General features: G+C 40.4%; 1 protein-coding gene across 4 annotated transcripts; it reads right to left on the bottom strand.

The window, feature by feature from the left end:
- Positions 1–636: 636 nt before the first annotated feature.
- mbd4 (methyl-CpG binding domain protein 4) lies at positions 637–22,390 on the bottom strand. 4 transcript variants are annotated; one of them, XM_051653300.1, is made up of 8 exons: positions 21,947–22,093; positions 15,187–16,034; positions 4,602–5,068; positions 4,450–4,509; positions 4,242–4,376; positions 3,787–3,936; positions 1,320–1,423; positions 637–1,229 (listed from the first exon to the last, which is right to left on the bottom strand). In XM_051653300.1, exons 2-8 carry the CDS (start codon positions 15,282–15,284, stop codon positions 1,155–1,157), a joined length of 1,089 nt encoding a protein of 362 aa, XP_051509260.1. In that variant the 5' UTR covers positions 15,285–16,034; positions 21,947–22,093; the 3' UTR covers positions 637–1,154. The 4 variants fall into 4 exon arrangements, 3 of the variants coding, with proteins under 3 accessions (XP_051509260.1, XP_051509261.1, XP_051509258.1); XR_007892867.1 differs by lacking the exon at positions 15,187–16,034 and adding an exon at positions 1,639–1,675 and having other exon boundaries at positions 1,194–1,229; positions 21,947–22,390; XM_051653298.1 differs by lacking the exon at positions 15,187–16,034 and having other exon boundaries at positions 644–1,229; positions 21,947–22,390.

Below are 22,390 nucleotides of genomic sequence, written 5' to 3' on the forward strand. Positions count from 1 at the left end.
TCATATACAAGTTAAAGTTACTGCATTATATTAAACAAAGAAAAAATGTATGAGTAAATAACTGATTATTAACGTGTAGATTTGGTAAATGTGCTTGTGGGCTGGGGAGTAACATTATATTAATAGGGGAGTGAAAGGTACTCATACTCATGACTATTTGGTTCAAACCCGTGTTGATGACTTGCTCTTCTTTTCAAATGACTCAATTATAAAAAAAATAATCTCCCCTTGGATTCATTGAGTTAACCCAAACAAAATGTATATCTCAATTCATTTCATTTTTCCACCATTTTGAATTTTCCCAAAATTCTTTTTGTTTTTTTTCTCTTCTCCTAGGCCGCTGGTCCGATTGGCATTAAGTTTGGCATACATCATTTACAGACACTCCTGACAAATGTATCAAAAGAATTTTGATTTGTCAAAGCACTTCAAAGTTACAAGCCTATAAAATCTTCGGGTGTGGCCTATTTTCACTTATCAACCTATATCTTTTAAATGCAAAGTCCAAACTTGAAAAAACTTGGTACATTTTGACAAGACAACACTTTGAGATTGTTCACCAAATTTTGTCCTATTCTGCCAATAGGGGGCACTACAACTAAAAGCCAGTTACAACTCTAAAACTGTTCAATCTTATTTGAATGGTTTATTTCTGGGTTTGTGAAAGATTCACCAGTGCACAGTAATTCAATCTTTCGTCAAAATGTAATAACTTGCTCCACCTCTGACACAAATTTTCAGGTTAAGTAACGAAGCCCTCTTATTTTTAATCCCTCCCCTTCAGCCACCTGTCATAGAGATCACTTTATACTTTCCAGTCAATTCCTGATGGATAACATCAAGCCACTCCCAATGTTTCTTTCTGAATATTCCCTTTCACTCAAAAGAAGTACAAAAGTTTGTACAAAAGATAAAAAGGTAATTTATTGAGACAACTTTGGTAAAACATATTTCTCCTGAATTGATGTAAAACAAACATGATGGAACAATTGGAATATCAATATAGAGAAAAGCACTTAAGAGCATTTTCCAATCAAAGCCATCGGCATAGTGGCTGAACCTTTGAATGCTGTACAGCTGTTCTCAGAACAGTTCTGTGGTACTGCACACTGATTCACATATGTTACTGTATCCATGATGGGTTGATTAAAGTTTCAGATTCCTAATCGCTCATGGTTTTCCCACAGCCATGTGTGATAATCGTTGAGTTTATGGTCATCTGGAGTGACCTACAACACACATCATAATGAACCCCAATACACTTGAGTAACTCAACACTTCTATATGCTGTATAAGCTGTTATGACACTGAATGTTTACCTCTCTCCACTCCTCCACACAGAAGATCCGGTACGAGTCATTGCCATATTTGCCGATGCCGTGTAGCTCAATGGGATACCGCCACGATTTATTAAGATACTCATCTGAAATACAAGATTCATTCGATTATGAGAGAGATGTCCACTAAGGCTGCACAACACCATTCATAGCCAAACGTTTCAAAAACACAAGTGATAGCATGACATGCATTTGAGTGTCACCAATTCTTGAGTCACACACAAGCACTAAAATGCTACAAGCTTTACTGACTTTATCAGTGAATGGCTGACACGCAAAGAATTTATAAGTCATTATTTACCTTCTTGTCGTTCCAAATACGTATGCTGTTATTTTTCCTGTGGAACACAAATGGAGAATTTTGAAGAAACTTTTCACGGCTTTCTTTTAACAACATTTCTAAACTCAATAAAAATCAATAGTTAAATTAATCTGCAATGAATTTCAATATCGATTAATCGGAATTGTGTGGCATGCACAGAGAAACTCCGTCAGTGACATCACTTTACAGTAGATAAAACTCATTTGATAATGGCGGAAACAAGTTGAAGCCGTAAAACAAGACCCAGCGCATAACATATGTCACTGTTATTTCCTATATTTTATAATGTTTAACCTCCTGAGACCCAAGCATGACTGCTGTGTGCATTTTCCATTTCCCTTTTTGATTTGTAACTTGTAGCACCTAATAAACAAGCAAAAAATAAATACATTTTTTTTTTTCTCTTAGACCAAATAGTTTTCCTAAAAATGTATGTCCACATATGTGGACAGCGGGACTAAGTTGTGAAAATTTTAATAATATCAAGCTGTAGAAAGTCAGATTTTATTAGAATCTATGTACTGATTATCATTGTCCCATGTCTGTCAAACATGTTGAGTGATCCAAACATCATCTGCAGCCTGAAACTGAACTATTGATCTGATTTTAGGAGTGAATGCACTTAGCTGCACAGAGAGCTATAGGATACTCCCTTGCTTCCTATTTAGTGAATGACTTAACCTCCAGTGTGCTGTCTGACTGCACTGGTCTCAGAACAGTTCGAAATGCACCTTATTTTCATCGTAACTCCATATAAAGCTTTTGGATTAATCTATTTATTCTCAATGTGATAATGCACAATGAATATAGGATTTCTAAGGAAAACATGCGCTAAAGTACACATTAGTGTACATTGTGTTTAGCAGCGTGGCATTTCGTGATAACTCGCTCACATTTTTGAAATGGCATATTGGATGAAACTAGAGACTGTAATCTTTTGACTCAAACAATGATTCAATGTAAAACCTTCATGAGGTTTCTTTACATATGTAGTTTTTTGGGCATGTCTCCCAAAGACAAACTCTGCTGTGATCGGCACCATGTTGTTTTGTCACATGACTATGTACGTGAAACTTTAACTCTTTACTGACAGCCCAGAATCTCCTGAACTGAGATCAGTCAGTTTAATTTAAATTATGCGGTGTATAGCGAAGCAAAAATACAATGTCCACACATGTATAGGCGGTGTTTGCACAAGGTTAAATGTTATGAATTCAAATTCAGGTGTGTATTTCCATTTTGCAAAACTGTTTGTCTTTACCACAAGCACGCGAGCGTGCCAATACATCCGCATCGATCAAACCGATCGCAACACAGAGAGGGAGCGTAATCACTTCGATTAAACTGTGCTATATGTTAAACATTATTTTTGGACATCAAATTTCGGTTTAAATGTAACCGTAATTGAAATCCTTAATTTAGTGCAGAAATTTTATTTTAGAACAAAAGTAAAAGTACAGAGTCCCTTATATTTTTAGAATAAAGACTTTACAACATTTTAACCCAGCTAACACTTAGATTGTGCTTTTGTTTTTCTTTATTATAATTCAGAATGGAATAGTTTAAATTGTTGTGCTGCTTTTTTCATTCAACTTCATGCAATTTATATTGTGACATTTATATTTCAAACCTTTTTGGTGCACAAAATATTTTGTATAGCACGCAATCATTTATGGTTTTTAATAACTATATTTGAATAAGTATTATAATTTTTTTTATTTGATTAATCTTTCTTTGAATAATCAATCATCAAAATAATCGTTAGTTACAGCCCTAGACAGCTCATAGTGACCACAGATGTCAAGCTCCAAAAAGTTCATAAATTTCTCACAAAGCTATTATAGCATATATCGTTTAAGCCATATGGACAGCTAATATGGTACTTTTAGGGAGCTTTTTGTCATTTTGGAGCTTGAAAACTTTAGCCACTATGAAATGTTGTTGTATGGGAAAGAACTGCATGAAGATTCTTCAAAATGTCTCCTTTTGTGTTCCACAGAAAAAAAAATAACAACAGGATTTGATACAACACAAGGGTAATTAATGACTAATACATTCATTTTTAAACAATTTATCTGAGCATCTGATTCAACGTATTGTGGTACTTGAACTGAACGAGCGACACACCAGAGAAGCGGACGAGTGTTTTGGCTCGTAGTGTACTGAGACCCAGTGGCTGTAGCAGTTCAGCGAGCAGCCTCCAATCACTCACACGAGTCACATCTGCGCTCGGATACCGCTCAAAAAACTGCCACAGTGTGGGGATCGCCATCTTACCTGCATATATGGGTTAGAAAATAAGAAGGATTGACACATAACAACTATATATTAACATTCAGACAACACAATATACTGTGAAATTGAAATTTTATTTGCAGACAGTATTAATTGTGCCTACATTTTGTATTGGACAAGAAGTTGCTTGAGAGAATGAACAGAGTGCGCAGAGTTGCAATCTACACAAACCAGCTCAAATAGAAGCTAGTTTTGATTTGATTAACATGTTTTGGTCTCTACATAATGTCCACACTTCCACATGTGGGAAATAGTTATAATAAAGAGTGAGTAGTTACGAGTGTTACCGCTGGTCTTGTTGAGGAATATCGTGGCCACTAGAAGCTTCCAGGGGTCGTGAAACAGTGTCTCCTGTACCAGATTGTAGGGTGAGCGCGGTGGAGTCCATTTCCTGAAGGCCTTACGCTTTGGGGGACTCAAACCTGAGAAGGAACATTTTTAAAGAAAGATCGAGAGTATTTAAGAGTATTAAGATCTGTGTGGACTCCCACCTACCATCATTCCTTCCACTGAAGTATGGACTTGTTTTCCGTTTCTCTACCAAAAACTTGAATCCTACAAAAAACACCTTACACAAGTAACAACTATTCCCAAATTCAATTCAGCCAATATTTATTTCAGTGCAGGTTCCGTTAGGGGATACTCACTGTTTTCTGTGTCTCTACAAGGTGACATACATTCCCTGTGATAATTTTCTCCTATAAACTCGTCCTCTTTTTCTCCCGTGTTCTCTAACAGATGTTGTTCTTGACTCTCTGAAGCAGACTGCACTGTTACAGCAGGAATCTCTGTACGTTCAGCTGCGGTTAGACTGAAATGATTTGCTGTACTGTCTCTTTTGACCATGTTTTCTAGACCATTCTGTTCTTCATCTTCTCTTTTCTCTTCTTCCATTCCTTCATTTGACATCAATTTTTGAGAATTTTCTGTAATATCTGATGTGATCTTGAGTTTTCTTTTCTTTTTCTGTTGACCGTTTGGTTTGATCTGATGTTCTCTACTGTGGTTTTTGGATGTTGAGAAGTCAAAGTCACTTAATTGCAGGTCGGTGTTTGTTTCAGAGAGCAGATATCGGTGGAGTTGAGTTTTGGATCTGAAGCTCTGGCCCTGAGGACTACAAGAACAAAGTCACTGTAAACATCAATGACCTTTGAACTACAGCACAATTCATTCACAATCCAAACTGATGGAAACATTAACACAGGATTTTTCAAGCAATGAATCACAAAAATGTGTGATCTTTATCCAAACTGACCCAGATATAGCATGGGAAAATGTACCTACCCACCAATTTAGCTGTATTCTCCATTATTGTTTTGTTTTTTGTACATTTCTTTATAATCATCCCAGTTTTTTTAAGCTCAAAGGGATAGTTCACCTCAAAAATAAAAAAAATCTGTCATTATTTACTCACCCTCAAGTCATTCCAAATCCAAATTACTTTCTTTTTTCTATGAGGCACAAAGGATTTTCACTTCTAATGTATAGAAACAAAATGCAATGATGGTGACTGACACTGTATTTCTGTCTAATGTCTCTTTTTGTTCTCCGTAAGTAATACAAGTTAAGGGGTCATTCAGTGTCAACTCAACCAGAGGTCCCTGCTCAAAACTTTGTTTTTTTACTGGTGAAACATAAACATAAATGATGACCAAAGCCAAAATATTAAATGTCATGGATCAATATTTACTGAGTAATTCTATTATTTTGTATCCACCTTTACGCGGAAGTGTTCTATGATTCGACTGTTTTCAATTTCGGGTCTCCAATGTTTTCACTCGCATCGGCGTATATTCTTAGCGGGTAATGTAATGTTTAAGGTATTACATTTGTAAAAATTGTCAAAAAGCATGCCGATACTTCACGGAGTTGAGATTATAGACAGTGCCTCACCTGAGTGTTTAGATGACATGAAGCGATGGTTCAAGGTTAGTTACGTTGATATCATTAATTATTCAGCGTTATTTTGACGTCCAACAACAGCATAAGTTGAGCCTGAAATTCATTTTTACACCAAGCAACATTAAATGGTTGTTGTTCTCCTCTGGATCACTTGTTTTGGCAGTTTTTACTTGGCGTCTCAAGACCAGAAATACAAAACAGGCTTTTAGAATCATCATGGTGCCGCCCAGCGGTTGCTCAGGAAAACGTCTCGGTTAAATATGTAACCTTGGTTCCCTGAGATGAAGGAACAAGACATTGCATCACTAAGCTGACACTATGGGGAGTGTCCTTCTACATGACCTAGTTGAAACCCTTCTATAATAATAGCAGGATTGGCTATGGTGTTTAAAATGGGCGCGCAAATACCATACCTCGGAATTTTCTGCACTACACGACATAACCTTCCCAGAGAGGAAACATGACGCCGCAGCCCCGCGGTATGGCGACCAACATGAGTATGCCGCAAGTGAATGACCCTCATGGTGAGCCAGGAGGGAAACACTCAGAATATACACTATATTGCCAAAAGTATTCGCTCACCCATCCAAATAATTTAATTCAGGTGTTCCAATCACTTCCATGGCCACAGGTGTATAAAATGAAGCACCTAGGCATGCAGACTGATTCTACAAACATTTGTGAAAGAATGGGTCGCTCTCAGGAGCTCAATGAATTCCAGCGTGGTACTGTGATAGGATGCCACCTGTGCAACAAGTCCAGTCGTGAAATTTCCTCACTACTAAATATTCCACAGTCACCTGTCAGTGGTATTATAACAAAGTGGAAGCGATTGGGAATGACAGCAACTCAGCCACGAAGTGGTAGGCCACGTAAAATGACAGAGCGGGGTCAGCGGATGCTGAGGCGCATAGTGCGCAGAGGTCGCCAACTTTCTGCAGAGTCAATCGCTACAGACCTCCAAAGTTCATGTGGCCTTCAGATTAGCTCAAGAACAGTGCGTAGAGAGCTTCATGGAATGGGTTTCCATGGCCAAGCAGCTGCATCCAAGCCATACATCACCAAGTCTAATGCAGAGCGTCGGATGCAGTGGTGTAAAGCACGCCGCCACTGGACTCTAGAGCAGTGGAGACGTGTTCTCTGGAGTGACGAATCACGCTTCTCCATCTGGCAATCTGATGGACGAGTCTGGGTTTGGCGGTTGCCAGGAGAATGGTACTTGTCTGACTGCATTGTGCCAACTGTGAAGTTTGGTGGAGGGGGGGGATTATGGTGTGGGGTTGTTTTTCAGGAGCTGGGCATGGCCCCTTAGTTCCAGTGAAAGGAACTCTGAATGCTTCAGCATACCAAGAGATTTTGGACAATTCCATGCTCCCAACTTTGTGGGAACAGTTTGGGGATGGCCCCTTCCTGTTCCAACATGACTGCGCACCAGTGCACAAAGCAAGGTCCATAAAGACATGGATGAGCGAGTTTGGTGTGGAAGAACTTGACTGGCCTGCACAGAGTCCTGACCTCAACCCGATAGAGCACCTTTGGGATGAATTAGAGTGAAAACTGCGAGCCAGGCCTTCTCATCCAACATCAGTGTCTGACCTCACAAATGCGCTTCTGGAAGAATGGTCAAAAATTCCCATAAACACACTCCTAAACCTTGTGGAAAGCCTTCCCAGAAGAGTTGAAGCTGTTATAGCTGCAAAGGGTGGGCCGACGTCATATTAAACCCTATGGATTAAGAATGGGATGTCACTTAAGTTCATAAGCGTCTAAAGGCAGATGAGCGAATACTTTTGGCAATATAGTGTATATACAGTTGTGCTCAAAAGTTTGCATACCCTGGGAGAAATTGTGAAATTTTGGCATTGATTTTGAAAATATGGCTGATCATGCCTTTTATGGTCTTTTATTTAAGGATAGTGATCATATGAAGCCATTTATTATCACATAGTTGTTTGGCTCCTTTTAAAATCATAATGATAACAGAAATCACCCAAATGGCCCTGATCAAAAGTTTACATACCTTTGAATGTTTGGCCTTGTTACAGACACACAAGGTGACATACAGAGGTTTAAATGGCAATTAAAGGTTAATTTCCGACACCTGTGGCTTTTTAAATTGCAATTAGTGTCTGTGTATAAATAGTCAGGGACAATCCCCCTGGAGCAACCTGGAGTTAAGTGCCTTGCTCAAGGACACAATGGTGATGGCTGTGGGGATTGAACCAGCAACCTCCTGATTACCAGTTATGTGCTTTAGCCCACTACGCCACCACCACTCCTACTTCCACCACCACTTCCATTACCTTGTTACGCAGGTCTTTTGACAGTTCTTTTTTGCTCCCCATGGCTCAGTATCTAGCCTGCTCAGTGCATCCACGTGAGAGCTAACAAACTCATTGACTATTTATACACAGACACTAATTGCAATTTAAAAAGCCACAGGTGTGGGAAATTAACTTTTAATTGCCATTTAAACCTGTGTGTGTGTCACCTTGTGTGTCTGTAACAAGGCCAAACATTCAAGGGTATGTAAACTTTTGATCAGGGCCATTTGGGTGATTTCTGTTATCATTATGATTTTAAAAGGAGCCAAACAACTATGTGATAATAAATGGCTTCATATGATCACTATCCTTAAATAAAAGACCATAAAAGGCATGATCAGTCATATTTTCAAAATCAATGCCAAAATTTCACAATTTCTGCCAGGGTATGCAAACTTTTGAGCACAACTAATATATATATATATATATATATATGAACTATGGTCATATAGTATGAATGAACCCCTTCACGAACCCAGTCGGGAAGGAAGTTTTATTTAAAGTACTTGTGAGTTTTGGGAAATACAATGGTCTGAATGCAGGTGGTTGTGTAAAATGACAGGGAGCCCGTAATTAAAAAGAGGGGCATAAGTATATGTTTGGCCAACAAAACGCAGGTGCTCTAGACAGAGAGGACTTGCGAAGAGAGAGACATTACGTCTAGGTTGTAAAACCTTGCGAATGTGTTTTGAGAAGACCATCTTGCTGCAAAACATATGCCTTGTAAGGACACGCCATTCATCCATGCCCATGAAGAGCCCATGCCTCTAGCTGAATTTTTTTAAAACCAACTGGGAAATTCGCACCCTGTGACTCATAAGCCAGGGCGAATGCATCAACGATCCAGTGAGAAAGTCTTTGCTTGGAAACGGACATTCCTTTTGTGCCCCCTCTATAGCACACAAAGAGCTGGTCAGACAGTCTGAACTGGTGGGTGCGTTCAACATATGTGTGTAGCATTCGCACAGGGCATAACAAATGCAAGGACTTTTCCGAATTAAATGGAGGAGGAAAAAGGGCTTGAAGGTGAACCACCTGAGCTCTAAAAGACATGGATAAAACCTTAGGCACATAGCCTTTTCTGGGTTTGATAATGGCTTTTGAAAGACCCGGACCATACTCCAGACATGAATTGTCGACTGATAGCGCTTGCAAATCACTGGCCCATTTTACTGAGGCCAATGCTGTCTTAAGAGAAAGCACATGCAATTCAAATGAGTCCAGAAGCTAGAAGGGGGGCCCCCACAAGCACTTTTAGGACCAAAGTTAGGTCCCAAGTCGGGACTGTAGCCGGACAAGGGGTATTTAGCTGCCTCGCTCCCCTAAAGAACTTTATGATCAAATCATGTTTGCCTATAGGAGGTGCTGGCTTCAGCTGCGTGATACGCAGAAATAATCACCACATAAACTTTGAGCATTGACGGAGTGAGCCCTGCATCCAATTGCTCTTGAAGAAATTTACGAATTTCAGGTACGGGGCAGTTCACTGGGTCTTTGCCGCGTGATAAGCACTAATTAGTGAACACGTTCCATTTCAGTGCGTAAAGGTGTCTCGTGGATGGCGCTCTAGCTTGTAAAATGGTGTTCATAAGCAACTGAGCCAATTCTGGCACGTTTAGCACGCTCCGTTCAGGGGCCACACATGCAGGTTCCACAGCTTGGGCTGAGGATGCCAGATTGTGCCCTGCACTTGAGAGAGGAGATCGCTCTTCAGCGGTATTTCCCATGGAGGGCCATCCAGAATCTCTATCATTTCTGGAAACCAGGACTGATTGGGCCACTTTGGCGCAACCAATAGAATCGTTTCCTTGTCCTCTCAGACTTTGCATATGACACAGTGAAGGAGGCACACTGAGGGAAACGCGTATTTGCATTTCACAGGCCATTTGTGGGCCATTGCATCCACTCCTAGTGGAGCTTGGGACTTGGCGTACCAGAGGGGACAGTGGGCGTTCTCTGTGGAGGCAAATAGATTGATCTCCGTTTTACCGAATATTTCTCAAATCCTCAGGACAGTCTGAGGATGAAGTCTCCATTCGCCCGGCATTGCTCCTTGGTGTGACAACAGGTCTGCATCATAATTCAAATGGCCTGGGACATATGTCGCCAGCAGGGAGAGGTGCTCACGCCACAGGAATAGGTGCCGAGCCAGGCTCATCATTGACAGCAAATTAATTCCGCAATGGTGATATACCTACGCCACCATCGTCATGTTGTCCGACTGAATCGGCACATGGTGATTCTGCATCTCAGAATGAAAAGCCTTCAGGGTTAGAAAGACAGCTAACAGTTCCAGGCGGTTGATGTGCCATGCCTTCTTAGCACCTGTCCAGGTGCCGAAAGCTAGACATCCATCACACAATGCACCCCAGCATTGGACGCGTCTGTGATCACTACTTTGTGCTTGAAAACCTGACCCAGCATAACACCCTAGAGCTAGAGCAGCAAGACAGCGGCAAGTTACGGCAATGTGAATACACCCCCGGCGCCATGCGTGCCATGGCACACAATGCTTGAGCCAGCACTGGAGTGGTCTCATGTGTAAGAGGCATAATGGTATGATGGCGGAAGCTGCTGCCATGAGACCCAACACTGTTTGAAAAGATTTCAGTGAAAGTGTTTTTCCCAGTTTGAAATGAGACAGACACTGAAGAACAGTCTGAACGCGCTCGCTCGTGAGGTGCACACACATCCTCACCGAGTCGGACCCCCAAAAAAGAGATTTGTTGGCTGGAGGAAAGTTTGCTCTTCACCCACTTGACATAGAGACCCAGACTGTTCAATTGCTGTAGTAGAAGATCTCTGTGCTCGCACAATAGAGCCTCTGATTAGGCTAGCAATAGCCAGTCACCGAGGTAATTCAGAATGTGCATGCCATTCAGTTTCAATGGGGCGAGTGCCGCATTGATACACTTCGTGAATGTGCGAGGAGCTAGGGACAGACCATAGGGTATTACAGTTCTAAACAATCTTTTTGCGAGGAGATTGTGAATTTTCTGCACACCACACCACCACGTTCACCAAACGTTAGCATATGGTTCCTGTTAGGTTCATTTTTGGAACTAATTGTAGAGTTTCTCTTCCGGGGCGAGAACGTTGTGCGTGTTTGGCTGCCGCTTCGCAACTGGACTATTGTTTGTTCTGTCCGTTTCTGTTTGTGCCTTGTTTGGATTATTTCGTTTTTTGATTCCCTCAACGTTTTTTTGTTTTGTTTTGGACTCTCTTGGATCCTGGTATTTTGATGTTCCAATTTTGTGCTGCCTGATGCTTGTTCGGCCGTCTTCCTGCTGCGAGATCTCTCCCTGTTTTGTCTGCCACTGCTTTCGGCTTGGCTGATGGGTGAGTTAACGCTCTCTGTGTCAGTTGTGCTGATTATTTACTGTTTGGATGGGTAGCCTTCCTTTTGGTAAGCTGTATATTGGTGATGTGACGGTTGGGGCTCTGGCTAACGTGGTATCGCCGGTGGCCCGCATTATATCTGTCAGCATAAATATGCCTCGGGCAGTAGCGCTCATTCTGCTTTTATTTTGCTTCACTTTTGGTGACAAAACTGAAATGGAAATTGGATACCATCTCAACTCAGGGCTTTAAACTGCCATCTGCACCTTGATTCTGCGACATATCAGTACTGTCAGTTGCTTGGAATTACACGTCGTCCGCGATATATACACCGCTCATCCAGAAGATCCCTGAACGGTCACTGTTCAATGCATGCTGTTATCCCATGCATCCGGTCTAACAACAGGGCTCCACCTAAGTCTAAGCTACCTTCTACTGACTGCAGAACACGCCGATCATTGATATCTTAACAGCGATGACGAGCACCATAATTCGTCAATCAACCCGGATGTTTCATGTCGTCATTTTGCTCTTCTGAATTGTCGTTCCATCTCTGATAAAGCCTCTTATCTCAATGAAATAATCACTGACAATAACCTTGATATGTTACTACTCATTGAAACCTGGCAAGTACCCAATGATTATTTGCAGCTGAACCTTCTTACACCAGATGGATATAAACACCTGTCCAGACATGGCTACATGGCAAGGGGGGTGGCCTTGCTGTCATCTGTCGAAATGATTTGCGTCTCGCACAACTTGATTTCCACAACACTAATACATTTGAATATATGGTATTGAAGGCTGATTCACACTGTCCTCTCACAATTATTCTACTATATCGTCCTCCTAAGGCTCAATCTGATTTTTTTTCTCGAACTCAGTGAACCGTTGACTCTCGTCTGTGCTTTGTCATCTTGTGTCCTCCTGCTTGGTGACTTTAATATTCATGTGGATACAGTTTGCTCTAATTCATCTCAACTATTGTCTGTTTTTGACTGTTTCAATTTGACTCAACAGGTGTCTTTTTCTACTCATACTCATGGTCATATTCTTGATTTAATCTGTACATTTGGGTTTGATATTGCTTTAATCTCTCCTTTTGACACTGGCATCTCTGATCATAAGCTTATTGAATTAAGTGTTAATCTACCTGCTCAAAAGAAATGCAATAACACAATGATATCCTATTGTGACCTTAAATCTGTTGATGCCACATTATTTTCTGCCAGTGCTTTATAGATGAGTCTTCAGATTTTAGTTTGTTGCCTGATCACTCTGTATATCACAAATGTATATATACACACACATACACACAGTTGAAGTCATTAGTTTACATACACCTTAACCAAATATATTTAAACTCTGTTTTTCACAATTCCTGACACTTAATTGTAGAAAATATTCCCTGTCTTAGATCATTTAGGATCACTACTTATTTTAAGAATGTGAAATGTCAGAATAATAGAGATAATTATTTATTTCAGATTTTATATCTTTCATCACATTCCCAGTGGTTCATAAGTTTACATACACTTTGTTAGTATTTGGTAGCATTGCCTTTAAATTGTTTAACTTGGGTCAAATGTTTTGGGTAGCCTTCCACAAGCTTCTCAAAATAAACTGCTGGAATTTTGGCCTATTCCTCCAGACAGAACTGGTGTAACTGACTCAGTTTGTAGACCTCCTTGCTCGCACATGCTTTTTCAGTTCTGTCCACAAATTTTCTATCGGATTGAGGTCAGGGCTTTGTGATGGCCACTCCAATACCTTTGTTGTCCTTTTGCTGCCACAACTTTGGAGGTATGCTTGGGGTCACTGTCCATTTGGAAGACCCATTTGCGACTGAGCTTTAAATTCCTGGCTGATGTCTTGAGATGTTGCTTCAATATATCCACATAATTTTCCTTCCTCATGATGCCATCTATTTTGTGAAGTGCACCAGTCCCTCCTGCAGCAAAGCACCCCACAACATGATGCTGCCACCCCCATGCTTCATGGTTGAGATGGTGTTCTTCGGCTTGCAAGCCTTACCCTTTTTCCTCCAAACATAACAATGGTCATTATGGCCAAACCAGAGGACATTTCTCCAAAAAGTAAGATCTTTGTCCCCATGTGCACTTGCAAACTGTATTCTGGCTTTTTTATGGTGGTTTTGGAGCAGTGGCTTCTTCCTTGCTGAGCTGCCTTTCAGGTTATGTCGATATAGGACTCATTTTACTGTGGATTTAGATACTTGTCTACCTGTTACCTCCAGCATCTTCATAAGGTCCTTTGCTGTTTTTCTGGGATTGATGTGCACTTTTCACACCAAACTACGTTCATCTCTAGGAGACAGAATGCGTTTCTTTCCTGAGCGGTATGATGGCTGCGTGGTCCCATGGTGTTTATATTTGCATACTATTGTTTGTACAGATGAACGTCGTACCTTCAGGCATTTGGAAATTGTTCCCAAGAATGAACCAGACTTAAGGAGGTCCACAATTTTTTTTTTCTGAGGTCTTGGCTGATTTCTTTTGATTTTCCCATGATGTCAAGCAAAGAGGCACTGAGTTTGAAGGTAGACCTTAAAATACATCCAAAGGTACACCTCCAATTGATTCCAATTAGCCTATCAGAAGCTAATTGGCTAATTGCCTAAAGGCTTTACATAATTTTCCAAGCTGCTTAAAGGCACAGTAAACTTCTGACCCACTGGAATTGTGATATAGCCAATTAAAAGTGAAACAATCTGTCTGTAAACAATTGTTGGAAAAATTACTTGAGTCATGCACAAAGTAGATGTCCTAAATGACTTGCCAAAACTACAGTTTGCTAATATTAAATCTGTGATGTGTGTGTGTAATATATATTAGTACTAATATATATATAGTTATATATTTTGTAACACATATATATATATATATTACAAAATATATATAATTTATATATTTTATACACATACACACATACATACATACATACATACATACACAATATCACAATAGCTTATAAGGATACAAAACTCCTGCCAAAGCGCTGCGGGGAATCAGGATGCTGAAGCAGCCCATTCACCAATGAAGCGGCAAGCGGCGAGGCAGAGTAAACGTTTGCCGGAACACTGCAGGGGAGCGGAGTCTTCTCATTGTCTTGAAGATTCCGCCCGCTGACTCGTGAATATCGATGGCGAAGTAGTAGAGGGCTTCTATACGAGAGATGAATCGCTGTCTAGAAGGAAGAAAATTCTGGTGTATGCGTAACCGATTTTATCCTGGACCATGGCAAACACCACAGACAATCCTGGTGTAATTGTATACGGGTTTCAACTAGGTCGTGTTGAAGGACACTCCCCAGAGCGTTAGCTTAGTGACACAATTTCATGTGAACTGAATCGTAAGGGAACTGTGGATAGATAAAATTCTGATGATGTCACGACATGCGCCGTCGCCATCTTGTCTGGAGACACAGATCAAAACAGTTAGTCTGCTGGTGCAGTGGGAGAAAGAGTATTACTAAATACCACATAAAGTTTAGTGTAGTATTTAAAGTTTGGTATAAACGATCAAGTTTATATGCTTTTCTAACAGTTCAAGGATGGGCAAGGAGGAGGCAGGAACCGGCTGAACAGTAAACAAAGTTTAATGGTAAAACTGAACATAAAACAACAAAAAACACAAGACAGACATACATAATGCGGCCACGTGCGTCTCTTTTTCTCTCGAACTGGTGCCTCTGGCTCCCCTTTATCTCACTCTCCTGCTGATCAGCTGATTCAGCACTGGCCATGCATCATCACGGCCCGGCCACGCCCTCCTCCTCGTCACACTCCTCCCCCGCCCAATTCAGGTCGGGGCACCACCGGTCTGACCAACTCCCCCCCACATATCTGGAGGGGAGACGCTGCCCTTCTGCCCGTTCCATCAGCTGGTGGTCCACCCCGCCTCCTGTGAACCTGGGGGAGAGACGAGGGGAGGCGTGGGGAGAGGGAAAGGGCAAGCGGAGACACACAGAGAGAGAGGGAAGAACCGGCCAGTCCTCAACCGCTCCTCCGCCCTCTGGTGGACACCAGCTCGCTCCTACCCTGGTGTACGAGATCGAGTCCTCTGGCCCCTGGTGGACAGAACCTCCGTCACCAGGCAGACGGCCGCAGCTGCTCCCCTAGCGGATGGCAGCAGCGAGGACTCAGCGACAGTGCATCCCTCCTCCATCCCAGATTTCAGCACCACTGTAATAGTTCAAGGATGGGCAAGGAGGAGGCGGGAACCGGCTGAACAGTAAACATAACTTTTTATGGTAAAACTGAACTTAAAGCAACAGAAACGTAAGACAAACAGACACACACAACACGGCCACGTGCGTCTCTCTCTCTCTCTCTCGAACTGGTTGCCTCCTGCTCCCCTTTATCTCGCTCTCCTGCTGATCAGCTGATTCAGCGCCGGCTGTGCCTCACAGCCCGGCCACGCCCTCCTCCTCGTCACAGCTTTATAAACTGGTTGTTTGTATTTTTAAACGGTACCAGCTGTATAGAGCTATAATCTGTCCAACAGGCAAAGAAACACAAAGAAGTGGACATCAGAGTGCATTGTAAGAAAAGAAGGGACACGACAACAACTTTCAGCTGGTTGTATGTTTCGCCCGTTTGTAAGTGTTCTTCTGTTGCCGTCTTGGCTCTTTAGTGAAATATTTGTATCTTTTGTACAACTGTGTAAATGCTCAATGACAGTAAATTGATTCTTGAATTTACAACACTAGCATTCTATACTCATTTACATAAAGCAGTCTGGTCTCTTATTTATTGAATACTCCAAAACTATTAAATGTTTGACCGTGTCTCATTTATTACATTTATTTTCAAGTAGACAATGTTACATTCAAAGTAATACAAAACTTGGCTTGGTCTTGTTTTTTAAGTCGAGTAAACACTCTGTCATTGTAAATACAGCAGCATGTATCAGAAAAGACAAAGCTATGAAACTATGAATAAAGAGATCCTTGATGTATAAATAGTGATATGCTATGAATGCATTCACGGGTCAGTTCTGACCCGGTGGAACTCAAGCTTATAAATCATTCATAACCCGATGGTTTTCATCTAAAACTATTGTATATTGTAATTCATTAATAGGTTCTTAATGCAACAAATATAAAAGTAATAACTACACAAGAAGCCCATTTAAGTCTGTTTTTGTTGGAAGGATCCAATCTACCAGTTAAGTTTATCTTCATATTATCTTCCCGTAACACCTTCTTGAAATATTATTGAGCATTTCTATATAAACTGAAATGTTTTTCGCAGTCACAGTGTTTTGAATTTATTTCTTTATCTCGTTGGTGCTGGAGAAACAGTGCTTTTTCACCAGTGTCTCCATCCATTATGGTGGCGGGGGCGTGTTCGAGGACGTAATCGAATACTATCTAAAAGGAGGGTCAAAATGACAATTTTCGTCTATGATTTTGGAGCAAAACTACATGTAAAAAAGAAATAACCGTAGAAATGTTTCAGCAACGTAATTTTATTTTTACACAGAGATAGGTGGATCTTTTATTAAAATCAGTTGACTTGTTGCATTATATGCCAATGGTGTGAGTGTTTTTTTCCCAAAGTTGGAGTGCAAAAGATACACTATATTGCCAAAAGTATTCGCTCATCTGTCTTTAGACGCATATGAACTTAAGTGACATCCCATTCTTAATCCATAGGGTTTAATATGACGTCGGCTCACCCTTTGCAGCTATAACAGCTTCAACATTTCTGGGAAGGCTTTCCACAAGGTTTAGGAGTGTATTTATGGGAATTTTTGACCATTCTTCCAGAAGTGCATTTGTGAGGTCAGACACTGATGTTGGACGAGAAGGCCTGGCTCGCAGTCTTCGCTCTAATTCATCCCAAAGGTGCTCTATCGGGTTGAGGTCAGGACTCTGTGCAGGCCAGTCAAGTTCTTCCACACCAAACTCGCTCATCCATGTCTTTATGGACCTTGCTTTGTGCACTGGTGCGCAGTCATGTTGGAACAGGAAGGGGCCATCCCCAAACTGTTCCCACAAAGTTGGGAGCATGGAATTGTCCAAAATCTCTTGGTATGCTGAAGCATTCAGAGTTCCTTTCACTGGAACTAAGGGGCCGAGCCCAGCTCCTGAAAAACAACCCCACACCATAATCCCCCCTCCACCAAACTTCACAGTTGGCACAATGCAGTCAGACAAGTACCATTCTCCTGGCAACCGCCAAACCCAGATTCGTCCATCAGATTGCCAGATGGAGAAGCGTGATTCGTCACTCCAGAGAACGCGTCTCCACTGCTCTAGAGTCCAGTGGCGGCGTGCTTTACACCACTGCATCCGACGCATTGCATTGCACTTGGTGATGTATGGCTTGGATGCAGCTGCTCGGCCATGGAAACCCATTCCATGAAGCTCTCTACGCACTGTTCTTGAGCTAATCTGAAGGCCACATGAACTTTGGAGGTCTGTAGCGATTGACTCTGCAGAAAGTTGGCGACCTCTGCGCACTATGCGCCTCAGCATCCGCTGACCCCACTCTGTCATTTTACGTGGCCAACCACTTCGTGGCTGAGTTGCTGTCATTCCCAATCGCTTCCACTTTGTTATAATACCACTGACAGTTGACTGTGGAATATTTAGTAACGAGGAAATTTCACGACTGGACTTGTTGCACAGGTGGCATCCTATCACAGTACCACGCTGGAATTCACTGAGCTCCTGAGAGCAGCCCATTCTTTCACAAATGTTTGTAGAAGCAGTCTGCATGCCTAAGTGCTTCATTTTATACACCTGTGGCCATGGAAGTGATTGGAACACCTGAATTCAATTATTTAGATGGGTGAGTGAATACTTTTGGCAATATAGTGTATGTTAACACACTTTTAGATTCTGGTTCTGAACAAACTTTCCTTAATATGCATACGACTCCAGTGGTTAAATCCATGTCTTCACAAATGATATGACAGATGTGGGTGAGAAACAAATCAATATGTTAGTCTTTTTTTTACTATACATCTCCATTTTCACTTTCAGAATGTGAAAGTGAAAGTGGAGATTTATAGTTAAAAAAAATTAAAAAAAAGACATACATTTGTTTCTCACCCACATCTATCATATCATTTCTGAAGACATGGATTAAACTACTGGGACCAGTTGTTCAAAAAGTTTAATCTGGATCAGAATGATGTTCACAGATCCCATTTGGAAATCCCATGTTTTGCTATCCAGGATCAGGTAATCCATCTTACTTTTGTGTTGGTTTTTCAAAGCACATTGGATTGGATCACCCTGATCCAGATACAAACTTTTCAAGATTACCAAATCCAGATTACCAGTGCTCTAAATGGGACTACATATCACAATGTAGGCCACTAGCTATGTATAGAACAACAGGTAGAATAGCCAGCATGGGGTCACTTTAAGTGTTTTTATTTGAAGAGACAGAAACATCACAATAAAACAATACTAACATCCCCTTCCTTTTTCAATTTCTTTTAAACCGTCAGACCCCTCATCTGAGCCAAAACAAATAAATACAAACAAACAAATACACATTATTCACAAATACATGGTGGATATTTTGAACATGTGTTTTAAATCATAAAAAGGCTAAATGTCCCCCTCTCTGATGATATTTATGATGCACCTGAGCCTGTTGAAGACCCAGACCAACCTCTGCGTTCTCTCAGAATGAGGGACTGACTGGACGTGCAATAAGGGATGCAATCATTATAAACTACTTTTGACTGGTTGATTTCTGATGATTCATTGTAATTAATATACTGTGACAAATGACAGTTAAAATTAAATATTTTTCTTTGCTATTGACATCTGTTTGGGGGATTATTTATAGGGACAAAATCTTTTATTCTTTTTCACTTTACTGAAAGGCTTAATTGGTAGCCCAGTGTGTACTTTATACTTCTATACTTTATCACTATAACGGTTAAACTAATCAAGAGCTAAATTCATTTTTGTATATATTACATGATACAAATGGTGTATTTTGAACAATTTTAAAGTTTTATTACATTGTTGTTGTTGAAATCCACCCTTCTGCTGGGATCAGTATAATCCTGATTTTTTGGATCAAAAGTATCCCAATTTTACTAAAAAGTTTTGAACAACACAAACTGACGATTTGATCCAGATCAAAACCAAGATTGGATTTTGTGATCTAATCCGATTTCAGAATCCTTTTTTACTTTTGAACAACCCATTTTCAAGATTTGATCCAATCCGATAGCCATAATCTGATCAGATTACTTTTGAACAACTGGCCCCTGGAGTTATATGGATTACGTTTATGCTGCCTTTATGTGCTTTTTGGAGCTTCAAAGTTCTGGTCACCATTCACTTGCATTGTATGGACCTACAGAGCTGAGATATTCTTCTAAAAATCTTCATTTGTGTTCAGCAGAAGAAAGAAAGTCACACACATGTGGGATGGCATGAAAGTGAGTAAATTATGAAAGAATTTCCATTTTTGGGTGAACTAACCCTTTTAACGTGAACTTAAGCCACCTTTTCATTGCATCCGACAAAGCACAGACGCTAAACCGGAAGTCTTTCATTTCCAATGGAGAGTCGTGCGGGGCCTGCGACCATATCCGGATGCAACATTTTCGGATACGATTTGAGGTTCTTGTGCGAACTGACCGTACGCAACTGCCCGGCCGGATGTGATGTATTCATTCAAAACTATCAGCGCGAAGAGTTTTTGACCTAAACTTTATTCTAAACGATAGCTAGTTCTGTATTTTGGACAATTATGAATGTAGAATTGAGAAATTATTTTTTATGTTTACGTTGCAAATACATCACAAAAAGCTTTTGTAATTACAGTAAATGTGATTAAATGTGTACAAGTGTCATTTATTTCTGCACACAAACACAACCTACATCACATCTATGAATTTCTGCTTCCTTCCTGAATTATGGTTGCTGTTGCAGTAAATTATCAAAATAATAACTATAAAAAAAGTAATAATAATAAATCATACTAATAATAATACATTCTGAATGAATTTCATTCAACTTATCCCATGTGTGTCCCATGGTCCCATTGTGTGTGAACAAAATAACACACAGTAATGTCATTCTGAGGTAAACATTTACTAGCTTCTCACTCAATGAATAAAATCCACTGTGAGCAAAATGACAGTTAATCACGACTGCCATTAGGGGGGAAAATACGAGTCATATGTGAATGTTGGAGACAGTCGCTGAGTTCGGAATGGCATACTACTCTTACTATTTCTGCCATAGACAGATATGTGTAGTATGCCATTCTGAACTCAGCCACAGAATAAACTCTACTTTTACAGCACTTATTAATCTTGGCCAATGTTAATTTCTAAATATACTCATGTATTTTTAACATTAAAAGCTGTATATGTTAACAATGATTAGGCTAATGCAATATGAACATCACAATTTATCCAAAGCGACTTCCAGTGCATTCAGTGTATACATTTGATCTGTTTGTGTGTTCTCTAGGAATTGATCCCATGATCTTGGCATTGCGAGTGCCATGCTCTACCTACAGGAACCACTTTTTATAAATTAACCCTCCTATTGTATTCAGAATCTGCATACACCTTTTGCATTCACGGGTCAGTTCTGACCCGGTGGAACTCAAGCTTATAAATCATTCATAACCCGATGGTTTTCATCTAAAACTACTGTATATTGTAATTCATTAATAGGTTCTTAACTGTTCATACAAGTAAAAAGATTGATATTTTGGCATGTTAACTGACAAATATAAAAGTTATAAATTAATATGCCATTTTCTTAGAAATAATCAAATGTCGAAATCCTCTTTCAAGCCCTATTTAGACTAATGTGTGCATGAACTTTTGCTCTCGTACACCCCCTTTAAACAGTAGTACCTTTGATTTAGTTCATTTGTTATGTTTGTTACATCTGTCATGTCTGTTTTGTACAGGAATGTGTGTGTCTGTGTGTAACTGTATGTGTATGTGTGTGTGTGTGTGTGCGGTCCCAGTGAGAGACAAAAAGTGAGTGAGAGAGTTTGGGAAAGAGGCTAAATGTAAGTGTTTAAGAAAAAAAAATCTAATTCATAGATGTACAAATAAATCTGTGTAAAGTCACAATTGATACCTGGGTCATAATTAACCCACAAAGACAAAAGATGTAACAATTAAAATAATAATAATAATAATAATATATATTTATATTATTGTTATCTCTCTTAAACAATGTGATTAAAAAATCTGGGGAAATGTATTATGTGTTTTTTGATAGTCTTGACAAAGTCACACAATTTAATTCCCGTACTAAAAACGATGTGGTGTTTAAAAATAATTATCTACCTTTCCCGGGTCAAAAATGACCCCAACGCAATAGCAGGGTTAACATTATCCAAGATTAATAAATGCACGCGCACGCACACACGCACACACGCACGCACACACACACACCTGATGATGTAGACATCGACTCTTCCAGCTGTCTTTCCGCTCTGTCTCTCTCTCATCTCTCTCCTCCAGCCTGCGGGCACACACGTCTGCGGTTCACTGCGCATGCGCAACTCTGTGTCTGTGTCTTCCGCTGTTGACATGATCTGACTCCGGTGTGAAAAACACAAAGTATTACAATGCGACTTCCATCTAAAAAAGCGTCGTAGCTGTGTAAAATAAGAGATTCTCTCGAGTCTCAGGACACAGAGCTGCTCTTGTGCTGCCTGTCAGTTTTTGTCAGTTTCATGAAGTTAAAACCTCTAACCAAAACCAGTCCAACACCACAACTATTTAACACCCATGACATGGTTTATATTCCGTTGAACACGCGGTTAAAGATGACGCGAATCATCTCGATGGCTTTGCCATGTTTTCAGCCAATGCTACGACAGCTGCTTCAGACGC

This window comes from Myxocyprinus asiaticus, chromosome 24, assembly GCF_019703515.2.
Source record: "Myxocyprinus asiaticus isolate MX2 ecotype Aquarium Trade chromosome 24, UBuf_Myxa_2, whole genome shotgun sequence".
NCBI classification, from domain to species: domain Eukaryota; kingdom Metazoa; phylum Chordata; class Actinopteri; order Cypriniformes; family Catostomidae; genus Myxocyprinus; species Myxocyprinus asiaticus.

Excerpts from the sequence above, each read along its gene's own strand:
- mbd4 (XM_051653298.1), bottom strand. The coding sequence starts at position 22,086 with ATGTCAACAGCGGAAGACACAGACACAGAGTTGCGCATGCGCAGTGAA. Across the intron at positions 5,069-21,946 it reads GTCGATGTCTACATCATCAG|TCCTCAGGGCCAGAGCTTCA; the intron begins GTGTGTGTGTGT and ends TTGTTCTTGTAG. Across the intron at positions 4,510-4,601 it reads TTGTAGAGACACAGAAAACA|GATTCAAGTTTTTGGTAGAG; the intron begins GTGAGTATCCCC and ends TGTTTTTTGTAG.